The sequence below is a fragment of the Macaca nemestrina genome, chromosome 8, assembly GCF_043159975.1.
Source record: "Macaca nemestrina isolate mMacNem1 chromosome 8, mMacNem.hap1, whole genome shotgun sequence".
Lineage (NCBI taxonomy): Eukaryota > Metazoa > Chordata > Mammalia > Primates > Cercopithecidae > Macaca > Macaca nemestrina.
In genome coordinates this window covers 123,694,528-123,714,997 of record NC_092132.1, presented here as the reverse complement: position 1 = coordinate 123,714,997, position 20,470 = coordinate 123,694,528, and the positions used below count along the sequence as shown (strand labels likewise).

Sequence of the window (20,470 nt, the reverse complement as noted above, 5' to 3'; positions counted from 1 at the left end):
ATCAGGTTGTCAGAGGGAGCACAGGCCTCAAGTCAGACAGATAGGAATTTAACTCTCAGCTCTCCCATTTAGTGGCTAGAGGTGGGTGAGTTTCCAAATTTCTCCTAGCTCAGTGAAGGAAATAATGCTTCCATTATGGAGATTTTTGAGCAGGTCAGAGGTAAGGTATATAAAGCATCTATTTCTAGTCTATGATAGATGTGATGATGACTCTGACACCTCTGAATTATTTCTGCGTCTGCTGGCTCCTCACACGCACACAAAGCACACGGAAAGGAGGAGATAAATTCCCCAGGCGCCTTCCTACCTAAAACACATCAGCTGATCACAAAGGAAGTTTGCCTCCCAGACTGGAGCATTATCCAGGTAAGTTCTCAGGGCTCTGGTTGCCCAGAGTTGCACATTGCTGAGACCCTAAGCATACAACACTGGCAGATTCCCTAGTTCTCCAGGTGGGCATTAATGAGGGGGAAGAAACAAGTTTCTTTTTTTTTTTTTTTTTCCCCTTCAGACAGAGTCTCGCTCTGTCGCCCAGACTGGAATGTGCGGTGGCACAATCTCAGCTCACTGCAACTTCTGCCTCCCGGGTTCCAGTGATTCTCAGCCTCCCGAGTAGCTGAGATTACAGGCACACACCACTATGCCCTGTTAAGGTTTGTTTTTTTGTTTTGTTTTGTTTTGTTTTGCTTTGTTTTCAGATGGAGTCTCACTCTTGTTGCCCAGGCTGGAGTGCAGTGGCATGATCTCGGCTCATCGCAACCTCTGCCTCCTGAGTTCAACCAATTCTCAAGCCTGAGCCTCCCAAGTACCTGGGATTACAGGTGCCTGCCACCACACCCAGCTAATTTTTTTTTTTTTTTTTTTTTTGAGACGGGGTCTCACTCTGTCATCAGGCTGAAGTGCAGTGGTGCTATCTTGGCTCACTGCAACCTCTAGCTCCTGGGTTCAAGCGATTCTCCTGCTTCAGCTTCCCGAGTAGCTGAGACTACAGGTGTGTGCCACCACGCCCAGATAAATTTTTTATTTTTTATTTTTTAATTTTTAGTAGAGACAGAGTTTCACCGTGTTAGCCAGGATGGTCTCGATCTCCTGACCTCATGATCTGCCCACCTCGGCCTCCCAAAGTGCTGGGATTACAGCCATGAGCCACCATGCCTGGCCAATATTTGAATTTTTAGGAGAGATGGGGTTTCGCCATGTTGACCAGGCTGGTCTCAAACTCCTGGCCTCAAGTGATCCACCCACCTCGGCCTACCAAAGTGCTGGGATAACAGGTGTGAGCCACCACACTCAGCTAAGAAACAAATTTCACAGGCCGTTCAGTAAACATATCATCAAGGAGACTCCTGTAACTCGGCCTCCCTTTCCAAACCGATGGTCCATTCCTGAGAGCTTCCTCTTCCAACCAATCTAGTGTTCAGAATCCCAATCAGTGGGCCTGCTGGCATTAGCTTACAGTGAGGACAGGGCCCCCCTCCAAGAAGGGACTGAGCAGGTATAGAGTCTGGTGATAACAGGTGGCAAAATTCAGAAGCTTCACCATTTTTCCTAGGGCCTGCCTCATTACCTTCAATCCTGCCTAGCCAGGTAGAAACTTCACATTGCCCATGTTGGCAGTAAAACAAGAACTTGGTTAATTTGCAATTGCACCTGCCAAGAACATCATCTGTGTTCAATAGTGAACTTCCGCCTGGGTGTGGTGGCTCAAGCTGTAATCCCAAAACTTTGGGAGGTGAGGCAGGAGGGCTGCTTGAACCCAGGAGTTAGAGACCAGGTTGAGAAACACAGTAAGGCCTCGTCTCCACAAATAAAAAATTTAAAAAGTAGTCGGGTGTGGTGTTGCACGCCTGTAGTCCCAGCCACACGGCAGGCTGAGGTGGGAGGATCGTTTGAGCACAGAAGTTTGAGGCTGCTGTGAGCTATATTGCACCACTGCACTGGGTGACAGAGCAAGACCCTGTCTCAAAAAACAAAATTGTTAACTTCCTTCCTCTGGTTCCCCTCAACCCCCCACCACAGAACTGCCTAGTTTCCTCCCTCTGTCTTCCTTCTTTGCTACCAGAAATCAAATTCAAGACCAGAATGAGAGAACTACTTAGAAAATAGACGAGTCATAATTTCCAAAGCAAAACACTATTGATCCATCAACTCAATTCTTTCAGCAACTATATATTGAGTACTTGCTATGTGCAAAACACTGTTCTAGGGGCTTCAACTATACTGATGACTTAAACAGATAAAGATCCCTGTCTCTGTTGCATTTCATCAGCTTTACACCAACCATGACTAAACAGAATGCTGTCTGGATACGGCCCTGCCCCTGGCACATATTCGCTATTCAACATCCATGTCTCCACCTTCAAAGTCTTTTTTTCATTTCAGATGAAGGTTCCTTCAGGGGGGCATCAAGCTTGAGAAAGAAAGAAAAAAGAAAAGCACTCTGCGTAAAGCAGAATCTAAAGCAAGAAAATCAACGGACACATTTGCAAGAGATATTAACAAAGGCTGTTTTTGTTCAATTCTTAACTAAGTAAAACATTAGATTAACCTGAACCTTCCAGTCTCAGGAAATCACCAGATTTTTAAAAAGTGTGAGTGGGTGTAGTGGCTCCCACCTGTAATCCTAGCACTTTGGCGAGTCAAGACTGGAGGATCCTTTGAACCCAGGAGTTTGAGAGGAGCCTGGACAACACAGCGAGACCTAGTCACCATAAAAAATAGCCCGCAGTCTCAGCCAGTTGGGAAGCTGAGGCAGGAGGATCACCTGAGCCCAGGATATTGAGGCTGCAGTGAGCCATGATTGTGCCACTGCACTCCAGCCTGGGCGACAGAGTGAGACCCTGTCTCAAAAAACAAACAAACAAACAAAATTTAAATAAAAAGAATTGTTACTCTGGGGCATTCAGGGAGAACAATAAATAGTTTTGTGAGAAAACTCTTCTGGGATGTCAGTCCCCACCATTACCTGATGCCCACCATCTCCCGTTCCCCCCAAAAGAAAAGGACCTGGGACCTCTACATCCTATTAGGCTAGTGCAAAAGTAACTGCAGTAATATTTAATGTTGCAACACCTAGTGAACAGAAGGTAATTATTTGTCACTGATTGGAATCCACTTACAAATGCCAAAGTGGGCTGGGCATGGTGGCTCAGGCCTGTAACCCCAGCACTTTGGGAGGCCGAGGCAGGCAGATCACTCAAAGTCAGGAGTTTGAGACCAGCTTGGCCAACATGGCAAAACCCTGTCTCTACTAAAAATACAAAAATTAGTCAGGTGTGGTGGCATGCACCTGTAATCCCAGCTACTCAGGAGGCTGAGGCAGGAGAACCACTTGAACTTGGGAGGTAGAGGTTGCAGTGAGCCGAGATCGCGCCACTGCACTCCAGCCAGGGTGACAGAGTGAGACTTTGTGTCAAAAAAAAAAAAAAAAAAAGCCAAAAGGTATCAGTATTTCCATATCATTCCTTTAGTTTCGCTCTATAAAAAAAGTTCTTGGATTCTTGGCCAGACACGGTGGCTCATGTCTATAATCTCAGCACTTTGGGAGGCCAAGGTGAGTGGATCGGTTGAGGTCCGGAGTTCGAGACAGGCCTGGCCAACATGGTGAAACCTCATCTCTACTAAAAAAAAAAAGAATTAGCTGGGTGTGGTGACGCACCCCTGTAGTCCCAGCTACTCAGGAGGCTGGGCAGGAGAATCGCTTGAACCTGGGAGTCAGAGGTTGCAGTGAGCCGAGATGGCACCACTGCGCTCCAGCCTAGGCAACAGCCTGACTCTGTCTCAAAAAAAAAGGATTCTCTGTGGTTACTTTTCAAAGTATGTTTTACAAAGAAACAGACACCCCGAAGGATTCAGAGGCAGTCTTTCTTTTCCTAGCCCTGCAGATTTAGTGGGTTTTGAGGCAGATGGCAAAGCAACAGTATACAAAGACCAGTACAAAAAAACTAAGCAGTCAACAAGGTAAGTTAAAAGCCAAATTTCAACAATAGCATTTGCTTGCTTTAGCCCCACCCTTTATGGCCACTCCTTTATTTGTCACTTATGAATATGAGTGGGCCCCATTCTATGAAATTCTAAACCCAGGAGACACATTAGGGTACCCTTCTATTTCGGAAAGCTATCTGTCAATATTGTAGGAACTGATGACAGAGTTCCTTTAAACTGACCTCCTTTTAGTAATTTAATATTTAATAATGTATGTTTAAATTAAAACATTTAATAATGCATGTTCAGGCTGGGCACGGCAGCTCATGCCTATAATCCCAGCACTTTGAGAGGGTGAAGTGCGAGGACTGCTTGAGCTCAGGAGTTTGAGACCAGCATGGGCAGCGAAGCAAAACCTTATTGCTACTGAAAATTTAAAAAATCAGCCGGGGCATGGTGGTGGCCATGTGCCTGTGGTCCTGACTACTAGGGAGGCTGAGGTGGGAGGATCACTTGAGCTTGGGAGTTCAAGGTTGCAGTGAGCTATGATCATGCCCCTGCACTCCAGCCTGGGTGACACAGTGAGACCCTGTCTCAAAAAAAAAAAAAAAAAAAGCATGTCCAGTGTTTAGCTTTCTCAGGGTATAGACATAATATCAAAGTACACAGTATCACTTCCAAGTGAGGTTATGATTTACATGTTGCTGGGTAATTGTTTTCAGCCTAGACGAACAATGATTCACTGAGCAGCCTGTTGTTCACTGATCTTTCAAAGCCCCTACTTCTCTCCCCCACAGGCCTCTCCAACTGGGGCTATGCAGCACAGTTCACTGTGACTTGGCGATCATGAACTTTTGTCACATGATCAACCCTCACTACCCAACTCTCACTGGTGAGAACTACTCGCCAAAACCACAGGAACCTGGTTATTCTTATCACAGAATCAGTACACTCAGCAGGAACCCGGGACCACAAGCTCCCCAGGCCCTGGGGCAAAGGGAGCAGCAATTCAGAAAGAACTTTTCCTTAAGCTGACTCTCCCAACACCTGTGTAGGCAGAGAAGCGAACCACAGAGGCAAAGCTCCCAGAAGGCTCTAATTCACCTTGGCTTTGGGCGATCTTTGCATTTCTCTCCAGTCTACACGTGATCATGAGAGAAGCAATTTATTTAACCTTTTGGAGATTTCAAATACTGAATTCAAGCAAGGCTCAGTGGTATCTACCTGCAGAACCAGCTAGTCAGGAGGCTGAGGTGGGAGGATCGCCTGAGCCCATGAGTTTGAGGCTACAGTGAGCTCAGATCACACCACTGCACTCCAGCCTGGGAAACAGAGGGAGACCCTGTCTCTTAAAAATGAAACAACACGACAGACGCGGTGGCTCATACTTGTAATCCCGGCACTTTGGGAGGCCGAGGCAGGTGGATCACTTTAGGTCAGGAGTTCGGGACCAGCCTGGCCAACGTGGTGAAACCTCATCTCTACTAAAAATACAAAAAATTAGCCAGGCATGGGGGCATGCGCCTGTAGTCCCAGCTACTCACGAGGCTGAGGCACATGAATTCCTTGAACCCAGGAAATGGAAGTTGCAGTGAGCCGAGATCACCCCGCTGCACTCCAGTCTGGGTGACAGAGCAACACACACACACACACACACACACACACACACACACCCCCAGGTCTGCTGGGACCTGGTACAGGAGGCTGGTCCAAAACAATGGCCTCCCATAAACTTTAACAGTTGAACAATTAAATGAAGGAACACTGATAAAACAATGAAAAACCAACCAATTTCACTACCTGTAAATGACCCCTGCTAGACACACATTCTAATTTGAACCTTCCGTGTGAGTTCATTAACCACAACTTTAAAATTTCCCCAAGCTTTAGAAATTAATGGATTTTATTTAGGAAAGAACTCATAGGAGAACCAATCTTAAACTTCTGCCATGCACAGTGGCTCACATCTGTAATCCTAACACTTTCAGAGACCAAAGCAGGAGGATTGCTTGAGTCCAGGAGTTCAATACCAGCCTGGGCAATGTAGTGAGACCCTATCTCTATAAATTAAAAGAAAAAGAAAAAGAAAGACAAACTTCTATTGGGCATCACCAAGGGTGAGATCTCAATCCTATGGCTTACTACAAAACTACTTTCACTGAGTCACTGGTTTGCTCAAACCCGCCCCCACCCCCAGTTCACTGTGTGTCCAGAAACTCCACATTTTTCAAACCACAACCTACCTATCAGCTTCTCATCTCTTATTTCTATTAAAGAGACAGTCTTTGCTCCAAATTTGATTACACAACATATCCCGTTTCCAAGCCTAGGCGTGGGACCCATCTTTTGAGGTTCCGAATGTCAAAGAATACTACCCAACCCACCACCTTTTTTTTTTTTTTTTCTTTTTTTGAGACAGAATCTCACTCTGTTGCCCACACTGGAGTGCAGAGGCATGATCTTGGCTCACGGCAACCTCTGCCTTCTGGCCTCAAGTGATTCTCGTGTCTCAGCCTCCCAAGTAGCGTGTGCCACCACACCCAGCTAATTTTTGTATTTTTAGTAGAGACGGGGTTTCACTATGTTGGCCAGAATGGTCTCAAACTCCTAGCCTCAAGTGATTCGCCCACCTCGGCCTCCCAAAGTGCTGGGATCACAGGCATGAGCCACTACGCCCAACCCCATCTTTCGAGGTCCCGAAAGATACCATCTCCTTCATGAAATCTTCCCATGGTGCCCACACATAAGTGATCACTTCAACTGTTCTCTGGACTACCGTAATTTCTTATTACTTGCAGCAATTAACACAAACCACTCCCCTTCGGGGTTGACTGTCTGTATTTTGTCTTCCCCACTGCAAACCAAAATGTGATTGAGGCAGGTCTCAATCTACAGAGATTTATTTAGCCAAGGTTGAAGATGCACGTGGGAAAAAATACAGATCACAGGAGTATCTATGACCTATGCTTTTTCCAAATGAGGTTTTGGGAATGTTAGCATTTAAAGGGGAATGAACAAGGAGGAGGAAAAAGAAAAGAGAGGAGCATAGTCAGTAAGGCAAATTATTACATTTTTTTTTTTTTTTTTGAGACGAAGTGTCACTCCATTGCCCAGGCTGGGGTGCAGTGGCATGATCTCGGCTCACTGCAACCTCCGCCTCCCAGGTTCAAGCAATCCTCCTGCCTCAGGCTCCCAAGCAGCCGGGATTACAGGTGCCCGCACCACGCCCAGCTAATTTTTGTATTTTTAGTAGAGACGGAGTTTCACCATGTTGGCCAGGCTGGTCTCGAACTCTTGACCTCAGGTGATCCGCCCACCTGGGCCTCCCAAAGTGCTGGGATTATGGGAGTGAGCCATCACGCCCAACCTAGATGGCTACATTCTTGTGAGGTTCTTATGAGCCTCAGCAAATCTACATTTTACATAAGATAAAGTGAAAACAGGGAGTAGAGGAAATGAGGCTATGACATGGGATTGTGAAATTACAGCTGTCTGGGAACAAAAGGAAAAGCAGTTTTTGCGTGATTCAGTTCCCAAACCGAACTTTCCCTATGGCATAGTTTGGGGTTCCAAGATTTTTTTCTTTCACGACCACAAAATTCCTTAAGGGAAGGGACATATCTCACAAACGTTTATATCTACCGTTTTCTCCCTACCCGCCCCCAATCCAAGCACTTAAAATACAAAAAAATGGGACAGGAGTGGTGGCTGATGCCTGTAATCCCAGCATTTGGGGAGGCCAAGGCAGGCCAACTGCTTAAGCCCAGGAGTAAGAGACCAGCTTAGGTAACATGGCAAAACCCTGTTTCTAAAAAAATAAAAATAACGAAAATAGGCCAGGTACAGTGGCTCACGCCTGTAATCCCAGCACTTCAGGAGGCCAAGGTGAGTGGATCACGAGGTCAGGAGTTCAAGACCAGCCTGGCCAACATGGTGAAACCCGTCTCTACTAAAAATACAAAAATTAGCTGGGTGTGGTGGTGGGCACTTGTAATCTCAGCTACTTGGGAGGCTGAAGCAGGAGAATTGCTTGAACCTGGGAGGCGGAGTTTGCAGTGAGCAGAGATTACACCACTGCACTCCAGCCTGGGTGACAGAGCAAGACTCCATCCAAAAAAATAAAATAAAATAAATAAATAAAATTTAAAAAATAAAAAATTAGCCAGATGTGGTGGCTCATACTTGTAATCCAAGCACTTGGGAGGCCAACGTGGGTGGATTAGCCGAGGTCAGGAGTTTGAGACCAGCCTGGCCAACATGGCGAAACCCCATCTCTATTAAAAGTACAAAAACTAGCCGGGCATGGTGGCGTGCACCTACATTCCCAGCTACTCGAGAGGCTGAGACAGGAGAATTGCTTGAACCCAGGAGGTGGAGGTTGCAGCGAGCCCAGATTGCACCATTGTACTCCAGCCTGGGTGACAGAATGACTCCCTCTCAAAAAAAAAAAAAAAAAATCGTAACAGGAAGGTAAAGTGGGTGACCCTCTGAAGCAGATTATAACATGAGCAGAGAAAGAGGAAGAGAAAAATGTGGTAAGCAGAACCGAAGTGAGCAGTGATCAAGTACTCTCACGAGGTGTGGAAGGGGGCACTCAGTGGGACCCTACAATCTGCCTTCTGGAGAGACAGACTTCTAACCTTCAGTCTGGACTATGGTGTCAAAGTGCAAGTTGATAATTAATAGGGATTTTTCCTTCCTCTTCATCTCCATGTTCATTTTTTAAAAAGGGCACTTAACAATGAAGTCAGCCTTTTCCTAACTGTCAATTTCTAGTTTCATTCATTGCACAAGTGCTTATTGAGCAAGGGATTTTAAGGTGATAAGAGATACACAAACATAGAAGCCCATCCCTGTCCTTAAGTTCCCATTTTGACATAATTTAAATATTAATCTCCAAAGGAATTTAGAGAACCTATCCCGAATCCCAGGTTCCTCTTGGATACAGCATTTTAATCGTCAACACCCAAATCTTGTGATAGAAAATGGTGGGCACACCAATAACTTGGAAACAACATTTATTTTTAGGATGAGTGCAGTGGCTCAGGCTTGTAATCCTAGCACTTCGGGAGGCTGAGGCGGGAAGACAGCTTGAGTCCAAGAGTTTGAAATCAGCAGGGGCAACACAGCGAGACCCCCATCTCTACAAAAAATAATAATTAACTGGGTCTGGTGGTTCGCCCCTTGTAGTTCCAGCTACTCAGGGGCCCGAGGCGGGAGGATCTCTTGAGTCTCAGACTCTCAGAGTTCGAGGGTGCAGTGAGCTATGATGGCCACTGCACTCTAGCCTAGGTGACAGGGCAAGACCCTGTCTCAAAAAACAAACACACACAAACAAAAACCCTTATTTTCAAAAATTATGAATTTTGTAAATCTCAGGATTTACATCCGTCTGTTTTTAGTTTTGCAATCCACATGAAACCAAGACAAAACAAAAGCTCTGAGAACTCACCTAATCAAGGTCGCCTTGGCTGCAATTCAGATCACCTGAAAATCCCAAAGCCCAGGCTGCACCTCAGACCAATTAAGTCGGGAATCCAGGCACCCTCAGGTGATTCGAATGTGCAGCCAAGGTTGACAACAACCGCTATAAATCATTCTGCCCTTGAAACGGGAGAACCAGGATCTATATTCTTCAAGGGTACCCTTGAACGTCTTCAACGACACCGTCACCCTCGTCCCTACACACAGGCCACCAGCAATGTTCCCAGATGCAGTTTTGTGTTTGACGCGGTCAAGCATAGAATCCAATCCTCTCCCACTTGGACAAGTGAGGATGGAGGAAGGTTAATCTAACCCGCCCCGGCCATGGTCAATATCGCATTCCTGCGGAAGCAGACGCTGGCTCGGCTTTGGGGGCCGCAGAGAAGCCCCTAGACGCTTCTCTCTTCTCCACCTTCTGGGGTCCCGGCTTCGGAATGGGGAGTTGCGGGGGTGGAAAAGAGGAAAGCGCAGCTCGGGGAGACGGAATCGCCATACGAACGAGCACAGGCTGTCCTCCGAAAGGCCGAGACAAAGCGGCGCCCCCTGACCGAACAAACGGCGGTACTCACGCAAGTGCCACCCAGCTTGTGGCTCTCCACCACGGCGGCCCTGGCGCCCAACTCGGCTGCCCTGCGCGCGCTGGCCAGCCCGCCCGAGCCGCCCCCGATCACCAGGTAGTCATAGGAGGCCACGGCACCAGCGGCGGGCGGCGGGCCCTGCGGCTGCGGCTCCTGCCTGCAGGCCATGGCACGGGAGAGGGCGCGTGTGACGGCCGCGGGCTCAAGCAGAGGCAGCTGGAAGCCTGGGGACGCGCGCGCCGCCCGCCGCCAGCTCGGCCCCGCGCGGGCGCTCAGGGCTCGGGTGAGCAGGGCCATGCACGCGGAAGTGGCGCGCCGAGGGGGGCGGGCGGCCCGGGGGCGGTCCCTGGAGAAGGGGGGCGCTGGCCTCCGGCAAGCGCAGCCTCACGGTGACTAAGCACGCGCCAGCCGCTAGGCGAGACCCGGGGGGGTGCCCAGAGTAGGGGCCGCCTCCCTATTTCCCGCCCCGGTGGCGGAGCCTGAGGGGTTTCTCCGCCTCCGTCCTCACCCCGGCACCTGGATCCCGAGCGGCGCCTGCAGCGTGTAGCTTTCTGAAGTCCGGTGGAGCGAGGCGGGGGACGGTGAACGTCCTCTCGTCCTCTCGTTCTCTCGTTTCAGCTGGCTTTCCCCGAGCTGGGCCCCTGGGGAGTTGCCAGTGGCACTGGCTTCTCCAGGAATAAAAATTTGCCTCTATTCGGGGGGTTGTTTCTCCAGGTTTGTTCCAGAGACCACTTTTGATTGTTGTTTTTTCTTTGAGACTGGGTCTCACTCTCCCCCAGGCCGGGGTGCAGTGATGTGATCTCTGCTTATTGCAGCCTCCACCACCCGTGTTCAAGCAGCGATCCGCCCGCCTCAGCCTTCCCAGTAGCTGGGACTACAAGTGTCCGCCACAGCGCCCGGTTAATTTTTTGTTGTTGTTTTTTGTAGAGATAGGGGCTCGCTATGTTACCAGGACTAGTATGGAACCCTTGGCCTCAAGCGATTCTCTCACCTTGGTCTCCCAAAATGCTAGGATTACAGGTGCCAGACACCGTGCCCGGCCTTATTTTCCTTTTAAAGTCAGGGGTCTTGAACTCCTGTCCTAGGCTCAAGAGATCCTCTGGCCTCAGCCTCCTGAGTAGCTGGGATTACAGGCGTCCATGTGCCCAGCTGGGAACTACATTTTGACCAACACTGTTTCTTGCCTTCAGGTGACTCTTAAATTTGAGAAACATTGGAATAGTGGATTAATTCGGAGTAGCGGTTTCCGTGATTCACAGATGAAGCACAGAGAAAAGGATAGAGATGGAGACACAAAAACATTGACCTCCCAAGCTGTAGAGACTGATGTCTCCTTTGGGAATATCTACAACTACCAACTGCACAACAAAGTAGTAAGTGCAGCTTCGAATTTGTCTTGTGGTAGGCCACAATCCTGTGCCCACAAGGACTGTGCACAGGTCATCCGAGCACACGGCTGAGCCCGGTAGGCAAAGGAAGGAAGGTCCAGGTCACAGGGCAGCAAGGCCCAGCACAATGAGGGAGAATGGGAACATACCACACCCCAATTAGAATGGGATCCAATTCTTTTACAAAATTTTTTTTCTGATTACAAAATGTAAGGGAAGAAGGGAAAGTTTTTCCTTCCTACAGGCTGACATGTAATAAATGGAGACAGGAACACAGAAAAAACACCATTTTGGACTGGGTGCAGTAACTCACACCTGTAATCCCAGCACTTTGGGAGGCTGAGGCGGGAGGATCCCTTAAGCCCACGAGTTCGAGACCAACCTGGGCAACATAGGGGAGTTCCTCATCTCCACAAAAAAATTAAAAATTAGCTGGGTGTGGTGACATACACCTGTAGTCCCGGCTACTCTGGAGGGTGAGGTGAAAGGATCACTTGAGCCCAGGAATTCAAGGTTACAGTGAGCTATGATTGCACCACTGCACTCCAGCTTGGGTGACAGAATGAGACACTGTCTCTTTAAAAAATTTTTTTTTTCTTTCAAACACTAGAGGATGTCAGGCACAGTGGCTCATGCCTGTAATTCCAGCACTTTGGGAAGGGAAGCCACAGGAGGAGGATCGCTGGAGCCCAGGAGTTCGAGACCAGCGTAGGCAACATAGTAAGACCTGGTGTCTACAAAAAATTTAAAAATTAGTCGGGTGTGGTGGTGCACACCTGTAGTCCCAGCTACTCAGGAGGCTGAGGTAGCAGATCACTTGAACCTGGGAGGTTGAGGCTGCAGTGAAATGTGATCACACCACTGTATTCCAGCCTGGGCAACAGAGACGCTGTCTCAAAACCCCACTGGACAAACGTAGGTGATTTCTATGAAGACACCATGAAATATTTCTCAAAATAATAAGCCCATAATTAATATGTATGGAGCTAAGCACTGTGCAAACAGCTTTATATGTTATCCTCCCTCAACCCAATAAATACTGTTATTGTCTCCATTTTATAGATATGGACACTGAGGTCCAAAGAGGTTAAATAACTTGCACAAGATTAAACAGTTGGTGACTTGTGGATGTTTTTCTAGCATAGTCAAATAAAAATTCTGTAACGATAAAAAAATTTAAAAATTAAACAACTGGTGAATGGCAGAGCAGGAATTCAAATCCTGAAGGCCTAACTCAGAAGCCTATTAACCATTATTAGAAAGAAACCATCACTGAATATGTCTTAAGGTGAAAATAAAAGACCAGCTTGGGCAACAGAGGAAAACCCGGTCTCTGCTAAAAATACAAAAATTAGCCAGAGTGGTACCTGTAGTGCCATCCACTCAGGAGGCTGAGACATGAGACTTGAACCCAAGAGGCCACAGCTGCAGTGAGCTGAGATGGCACCACTGCACTCCAGCCTGGGCAACAGAGTGAGACTCTGTCTCAAAAAAAAAAAAAAAAAAGGCCGGGCGCGGTGGCTCAAGCCTGTAATCCCAGCACTTTGGGAGGCCGAGACGGGCGGATCACGAGGTCAGGAGATCAAGACCATCCTGGCTAACACGGTGAAACCCCGTCTCTACTTAAAAATACAAAAAAACTAGCCGGGTGAGGTGGCGGGCGCCTGTAGTCCCAGCTACTCGGGAGGCTGAGGCAGGAGAATGGCGTAAACCCGGGAGGCGGAGCTTGCAGTGAGCTGAGATCCGGCCACTGCACTGCAGCCTGGGCGACAGAGCCAGACTCCGTCTCAAAAAAAAAAAAAAAAGAAAAGAAAAAAGAAAAAAGGAAAAACAACGCTGAGCTCGGTGGCTCACGCCTGTAATCCCAGCACTTTGGGAGGCCGAGGTGGGTGGATGACTTGAAGTCAGGAGTTCAAAACCAGCCTGGCCAACATAGTGAAACCCCGTCTCTACTAAAAATTCAAAAATTAACCAGGTATGGTGGCGTGTGCCTGTAATCCCAGCTACTCGGGAGGCTGAGGCAGGAGAATCGATTGATCCTGGGAGGCAGAGGTTGCAGTGAGCTGAGATGACGCCACTGCACCCCAGCCTAGGGGACAGAGTGAGACTCCGTTTCAAAACAAAAAAATCCTTTCCCACTAATAGCAACTAATTCATATTACAACTCTGTGTTGAGGTTGTAGGTCAAGAGATATTGTGTCACCAGAAAGGTGGTGATGGTACTTCTATAAACAATTTGAGAAATCTATGCAGGAAATAGTGGTACAGAAATAACTTTGCAAATACAGGTTGCTCAATAAAATTTTTCATGTTCCATGTATGAAAATAATTGCAGTCACTTAGAAGGATAAAAATAACATGAGGAAAGGAATAATTGAATATTACTCAGTTACCCAATATCAGTGTTTAATATTGAAATGAAAGATAAACACTGAAGAGGCAGAGAACAATAACTAAATATGGAATTAAGAAAAAGCAAGTTATACAGTAAAGGGAAAGAAATTTTCAGAGGGACATAGCAAGTCTGCCTTGTTGAGAAAACTGGATACAACCTCAGAAGATAACATCTAAAGGGAAATGACACGTGCACTGAAGATCTCTTTTAGATCTGATTGTTTCAGTAACATATCTTGAAAGATCATGGAGGAGATCATAAAAAGTTTTGGAAATAACACTACTATTCCTATTCTGAATATAAATATGTGGTATTTTTTCTGTAACTGTTTATTTTTATTTTATTTTGTTTTTTTGAGACTGTTTCACTCTTGTCTCCCAGGCTGGAGTGCAATGGCACAATCTCAGCTCACTTCAACCTCGCCTCCTGGGCTCAAGCGATTCTCCTGCCTCAGCCTCCTGAGTAGCTGGGATATCAGGCACCCGCCACCATGCCCAGATAATTTTTGTATTTTTAGTAGAGACAGGGTTTTATCGTGTTGGCCAGGCTAGTCTCGACCTCCTGACCTCAGGTGATCCACTCGCCTTGGCCTCTCAAAGTGTTGGGATTACAGGCATGAGCCACTGCACCCGACCCTCTGTTTATTTTTAAATTGTATTTTGCAATATTTAAGATAAACAAAGTACCTGTATAAAGAATAATACAATGGCACATCCACACCTCTTAGCTTAAGAAATGTAGTACTACCACACTGTCTAGTTCTACATAGTTATCCCAGTTGCATCCTTCTCCCTGTCTCTCTCCCCCAAGAGGTAATCAATGTCTTAAATGTGGTGTTTTATCATTTCCTTCATTTATCTGTTCTTGGGAATAAATGTCCATCAAAAAATAGATATCCATATAAGGGATTAATGTTCTTTTTGTTTAATTTTCATATATTTAGAAAAATAAGAAAAAATCATAATTTCACCAGTCTGACATAACCATTTTTCCTTGTTGACATATTTAAAGTTGTGTCTGTGGATTCCATCAGCTCTGTCATTTCTGGGTCTTTTTCTATTGATTGATTTTTTTTCTCCTGCTTGTGTTACCTTCTGCTTTTTGGCATGATGGTGCAGTTCCAATCCAAAGGCAGTCTGTTGGGAAATCACTCTTATTCGGGGAGGCTGGTCTTCTCTATTTAGGCATTTAGCTGACTGGATGAGGCCCACACACATAATGGAGGGCAATCTGCTTACTCAGAGTTCAGCGATTTAAATGTTAATTTCATCCTAAAACACCCTCCCAGCTGACATCTAAAACTAGTCATCACACACTAGTGTACAGACTCTATGGTGTGCAAGAATCTTGTCTGTCTCATTTGTGGCTATATCTCCAGCATCTGTAACAGCACCTGGGGCATGGTAGGTGTATCATATTTATTGTTCATTGGATGAATCAAGTCTATGTGAGCCCAGAAGGTCAAGGCTGCAGTGAGCCATGATCTCACCACTGCACTCCAGCCTGAGCAACAGAGCAAGACCCTGTCTCAAACGAACAAAAAAGTTAGGTATGGTAGTGCACACCTGTGGTCCCAGTTACTCAGGTGGCCGATATGGGAGGATCATGTGGGTCTGGGAGGTGGAGGCTACAGTGAGCCGTGATTGTACAACTGCACTGCAGCTTGGGTAATGCTATTAGACCCTGTTAAAACAACAACCAAAACACACACACACACACACACACACACACACACACACACACACACAGCCATCTTATTTTTTTAGGGGGGAAAAAGAGACTACTAAAAGAATAATTTCATAAACCTAAATGTAAAAGTTAAAATACAAAGCTTTTAGAAGAAAACATAGGAGGCCCAGCACGGTGGCTCACACCTGTAATCTCAGCACTTTGGGATGCCAAGGAGGGCAGATTGCTTAAGCTCAGGAGTTCAAGACCAGCCTGAGCAACATGGTGAAACCCTATGTCTATTTTTAAAAAAAAGAAAAAAAAAAATAGGAGAATCTCTTGACTTCAAGATAAGCAAAAGTTTCTTAGGACACAGAAAGCAATAATCATAAAAGAAAATTTAGGCCGGGTGCGGTGGCTCACGCCTGTAACCCCAGCACTTTGGGAGGCTGAGGCGGGCGGATCACGAGGTCAGGAGATCGAGACCATCCCATCCCGGCTCACACAGTGAAACCCCGTCTCTACTAAAAATACAAAAAACTAGCCGGGCGTGATGGCGGGCGCCTGTAGTCCCAGCTACTCGGAGGCTAAAGCAGGAGAATGGCGTGAACCCGGGAGGTGGAGCTTGCAGTGAGCCGAGATCGCACCACTGCACTCCAGCCTGGGTGACAGAGCGAGACTCCGTCAAAAAAAAAAAAAAAAACTTAGATAAATTGTCATCAAAATTAAAAAGTTCTACTCATCAAAAAGTCAATAAGAGCTAGGTGCAATGACACATTCCTGTAGTGCCAGCTACTCAGGAGGCTGACGCAGGATTGCTTGAGCCCAGGAGTTTGAGACCAGCCTGAGCAACAGAGCAACCAAGACTCTGTTAAAAGAAAAAAAAAAAAGAAAAAGCCAGGCATGGTGGCTCACACCTGTAATCCCAGCACTTTGGGAGGCTCAGGTGGGTGGATCACCTGAGGTCAGGAGTTTGAGACCAGCTTGACCAACATGGTGAAACCCTGTATCTACTAAAAATACAAAAAATTAGCCAGGCATGGTGGTGGGCACCTGTAATCCCAGCTACTCGGGAGGCTGAGGCAGGAGAATCACTTGAACCCAGGAGGCAGGGGTTACAGTGAGCTGAGATTGTGCCATTACACTCCAGCCTGGGCAACAAGAGTGAAACTCCGTCTCAAAAAAGGCTTTTTGTTGTTGTTGCTGCTGTATGATTCATTTATATAATATTCTTGAAATGACAAAATTGAAGAGATGGATTTTATCTGTCAGTTACACCTCAATTAAGATGGAGGGGAAAAAAGGAAATGGAGACCAGATGAGTGGTTTCATGGGGGTTGATGGTGGTGAGGGTAGAAAGTGAGGTGGCTGTGGAAGGGTAGCATGAGGAATTCCTGTGATGGAACTACTCTATATCTTGATTGTAGTGCTCAGAGGAATTGACACAGGTGATAGTATTGCATAGAACTAAATCACACACACAAATGAGTATCTGTAACTGGTAAAATCTGAATGAAGCCACTGGATTGTGTCAATATATATTTCCTATTTATGATATTATACTGTCCTTATGCACAATTTTAACATCGGGGGAAATGGTAAAGGATTTATGCAACCTCCATGACCTCTTATAACAGCATGTGAATCTATAATTATCTCATAAAATGTTGAAAAGTATGCAGTGTGAACAAAGCCTTATCCAAAGAGTACATTTTGTATAATTTACAAAAGTCCTAGAAGAGGCAAAATTAACCTACGGTGGAAAAAAATCAGAGCAACGCTTGCTGTCTGTGCAATGCTTTGTTTTTTGTTTTTTGTTTTGAGACAGGGTCTCTCTGTCGCCCAGGCTGGAGTGCAGTGTCACAAACACGGCTTACTGCAGCCTCCACCTTCTGGGCTCAAGTGATCCTCCTGCCTCAGCCTCTGGAGTAGCTGTGACCACAGGTGCATGCCACCACACCCAGCTAATTAAAAATTATTATTATTTTTTGGGGGTAGAGATGGGGTCTCACATGTTGTCCAGGCTGGTCTCAAATTCCTGGGCACCTCAGCCTCCCAAAGTGCTGGGATTACAGGCACGAGCCACCACGGTCAGTCAATGCTTTGTACTTTGCTTGGGATTTAGGTTGCACTAGGCATGCATACATTGGAACTCAAGGAATGGTATGCTCATGATGTGTCCATTTCATTGTAGTTAATGATATGCATGATGAAGTATGTAGATCATATGAAGTATGTGAAGGAAACCAGAAGGTGCCACCCCAAAATATGCCTCTTTGACATAAAAATTATTTTTTGGCCAAAGGCAATTAAGGAGCAGAAAACAGGCCAGTGCGGTGGCTCATGCCTGTAATCCCAGCACTTTGGGAGGCTGAGGCGGGCAGATCATGAGGTCAAGAGATCGAGACCATCCTGGCCAACATGGTGAAACCGTGTCTCTACTAAAAATACAAAAATTAGCTGGGCGTGGTGGCACGTGCCTATAGTCCCAGCTACTCAGGAGGCTGAGGCAGGAGAATCTCTTGAACCCGAGAGGCAGAGGCTGCGGTGAGCCGAGATGGTGCCACTGCACTCCAGTCTGGCCACAGAGCGAGACTCCATCTCAAAAAAAAAAAAAAAACTAAAAATAAATAAATAAAGCAGCAGAAAACAGAGAAAAAGCTCTCCCTATCCTCTCACTTTTCTGCCTAAAGACAGGACATACATTCTCCTTTACTGGAGGCAGCTTAAGACTGTTACCAGCCCAAAGTGGCACCAGAAGAATCTACAAACAAAACTTACCCATTAGTTTCCTTGCATATACTGTGCTTACCTTCCCACAGCCTCCCACCTTCTGAAGCCTAAAACCACCTTCCTTTGCCCTGTCATTTCCCCCCAAATTCACTGCTCTTTGTTAAACTCTCATAAGACAGAATTCTAAGCCATTGCTTTCAGTTACTTTTCATTGAGATTTCTCCTGTCTAATGCACACAGTATGCGTTAATAAACTTGTTTTCTTCTTGTTAATCCGTCTTTTATTATACGAGTCCCAACTAAGACCTAAGATGGGGAGAGGTGATCTTTAGCCTCTTCTACGTATATACTTGTGACATAGTTAACGATATACATGTTGAAGTATTTCAGGGAAAGTCTGCTAATGTTTGCAACTTTGAAATGCATCAAAAACTAAGACTGATGAAAGGATGGAAGGATTGATAGGTATGTTATCAAATAAGGAGAATAAAATGTGAGTAAAAATATTTTCAACTGTTGGTCTGAAAATTTTTATAAAATATTGAAAAAAAATAATTGACTTTTTAAATGCAAAAGTTCTGTAATAGTTGGGTGTGGTGGTGCACACTTGTACTCCCAGCTACTCTGGAGGCTGAGGTGGGAGGATTGCTTGAGCCCAGGAGTTTGAGGCCAGCCCGGGGGACATGGTAAGACCCTCATCTTTAAAAAAAATAAAATATTGTGATCTGAGAGACTAAAATAGACAATCATTTACCCCTTTATCAACTAAGATGGATCCTAAGGTTAAGGAAACAAAAAGTCAGCTACTTGTTGAGGGTTTAGGGCAGAGCTGGTAGGGCAATTTTCTAAATTCCTACAAGAAAAAAACACATATTTTCAGGTGCCGTGGCTCATGCCTGTAATCCCAACACTTTGGGAGGCCAAGGCTAGAGGATCACTTGAGACCAGGAGTTCAAGATCAGCTTGGACAATATAGTAAGACCCCATCTCTTGGAAAAAAAAGAACAAAAAATTAACCAGTCATGGTGGCATGTGTTTGTAGTCCCAGCTACTTGGGAGGATGAGGTGGGATGATCGCTTGAGTCCAGGGGTCCCAGGCTGCAGTGAGCTATGCTTGTGCCACTGAACTCCAGCCTGTGTGACAGAGTGAGACCGTCTCATAAACAAATAAAAATCACCCGTGACGTCCCCTCTGAGACACTAAGATTATGTCAAAGCAATATTCTTTTTTCTTTTTTTTATTTGACACTGAGTCTCACTCTATTGCCCAGGCTGGAGTACAGTGGCGTGATCTCACTGCAACCTCCACCTCCTGAGTTCAGGCGATTCTGGTACCTCAGCCTCCCAAGCAGCTATTACTACAGGTGTGAGCCACCATGTCCGGCTAATTTTTGTATTTTTCGTAGAGACGGGGTTTCACCACGTTGGCCAGGATGGTCACAAACTCGACTTCAGGTGACCCACCCACCTCAGCTTCCCAAAGTGCTGGGATTACAGGCGTGAGCCACCGCGCCCGGCTGCAATGTTCTTTTCTAACGCAGTAAGAAAACTCAGATTTACTTAGTGACAGGTTATTCTGGTGGTCTTTGGTGGGGAGACCTGGCAGTTGCAGTGAAGAGAGTTCACAAACAACTAAGTTTGGGAAATGCTGGCTTCCCACATTAAGACAAAGTAAATTTGGAATGGTTAGGAACTTCCTTTTGCAGTCCAGAGATTCAGTGGTGCCATCAACATATTAAATTAGGTAATATGGAAGTCCAGGGAGGAAGAAAACAATAAAGGAGGTGGGTGGTTAAGAACCGTAGAACTTCCTTTCCTGTCTTCCTCCTTATGCATGATGAACACAAGATACAGACAACGATGGGAACATCTGAACTAGTCAATATAATTAATTATTTTATAGTATGTATGCTGTAATTTATATTACCTCACCCTTACTAATCTTGAGACTGTGCCCTAATATTTTGCACCTTTACTTGGAGGATAAACTTCTTAGCCTATATACAATGGAAAGCTTCTGCGGCTCTAGCAACAATCTACCTCTAAAAGCCTTCATTCAGCTTTATTTTTAGAGAGAGGGTCTCGCTATATTGCCCAGGCTGGAGTGTACTGGCATGATCTTGGCTCACTGCAGACTTGACCTCCTGGGCTCAAGGGATTCTCCCACCTCAGCCTCTTGAGTAGCTGGGACCACAGGCTACGCCACCACACGCAGCTATTTTTTTTTTTTGAGAGACAGGTTTAGCTATGTTGCCCAGAGGGGTCTCGAACTCCTGAGCTCAAGCAATCTGCCTCCCTCG

General features: G+C 46.2%; 1 protein-coding gene across 1 annotated transcript in view; it reads right to left on the bottom strand.

The window, feature by feature from the left end:
• The window catches only part of LOC105481963 (glutathione-disulfide reductase), a 56,993-nt gene extending 46,695 nt beyond the window's left edge, over nucleotides 1-10,298 (bottom strand). The window contains exon 1 of the mRNA XM_071068428.1: nucleotides 9,978-10,298. Coding sequence (XP_070924529.1) covers nucleotides 9,978-10,283 — 306 coding nt within the window. The 5' untranslated portion in view covers nucleotides 10,284-10,298. The remainder of the gene's footprint in view (nucleotides 1-9,977) is intronic.
• Between the last annotated feature and the right edge of the window lie 10,172 nt (nucleotides 10,299-20,470).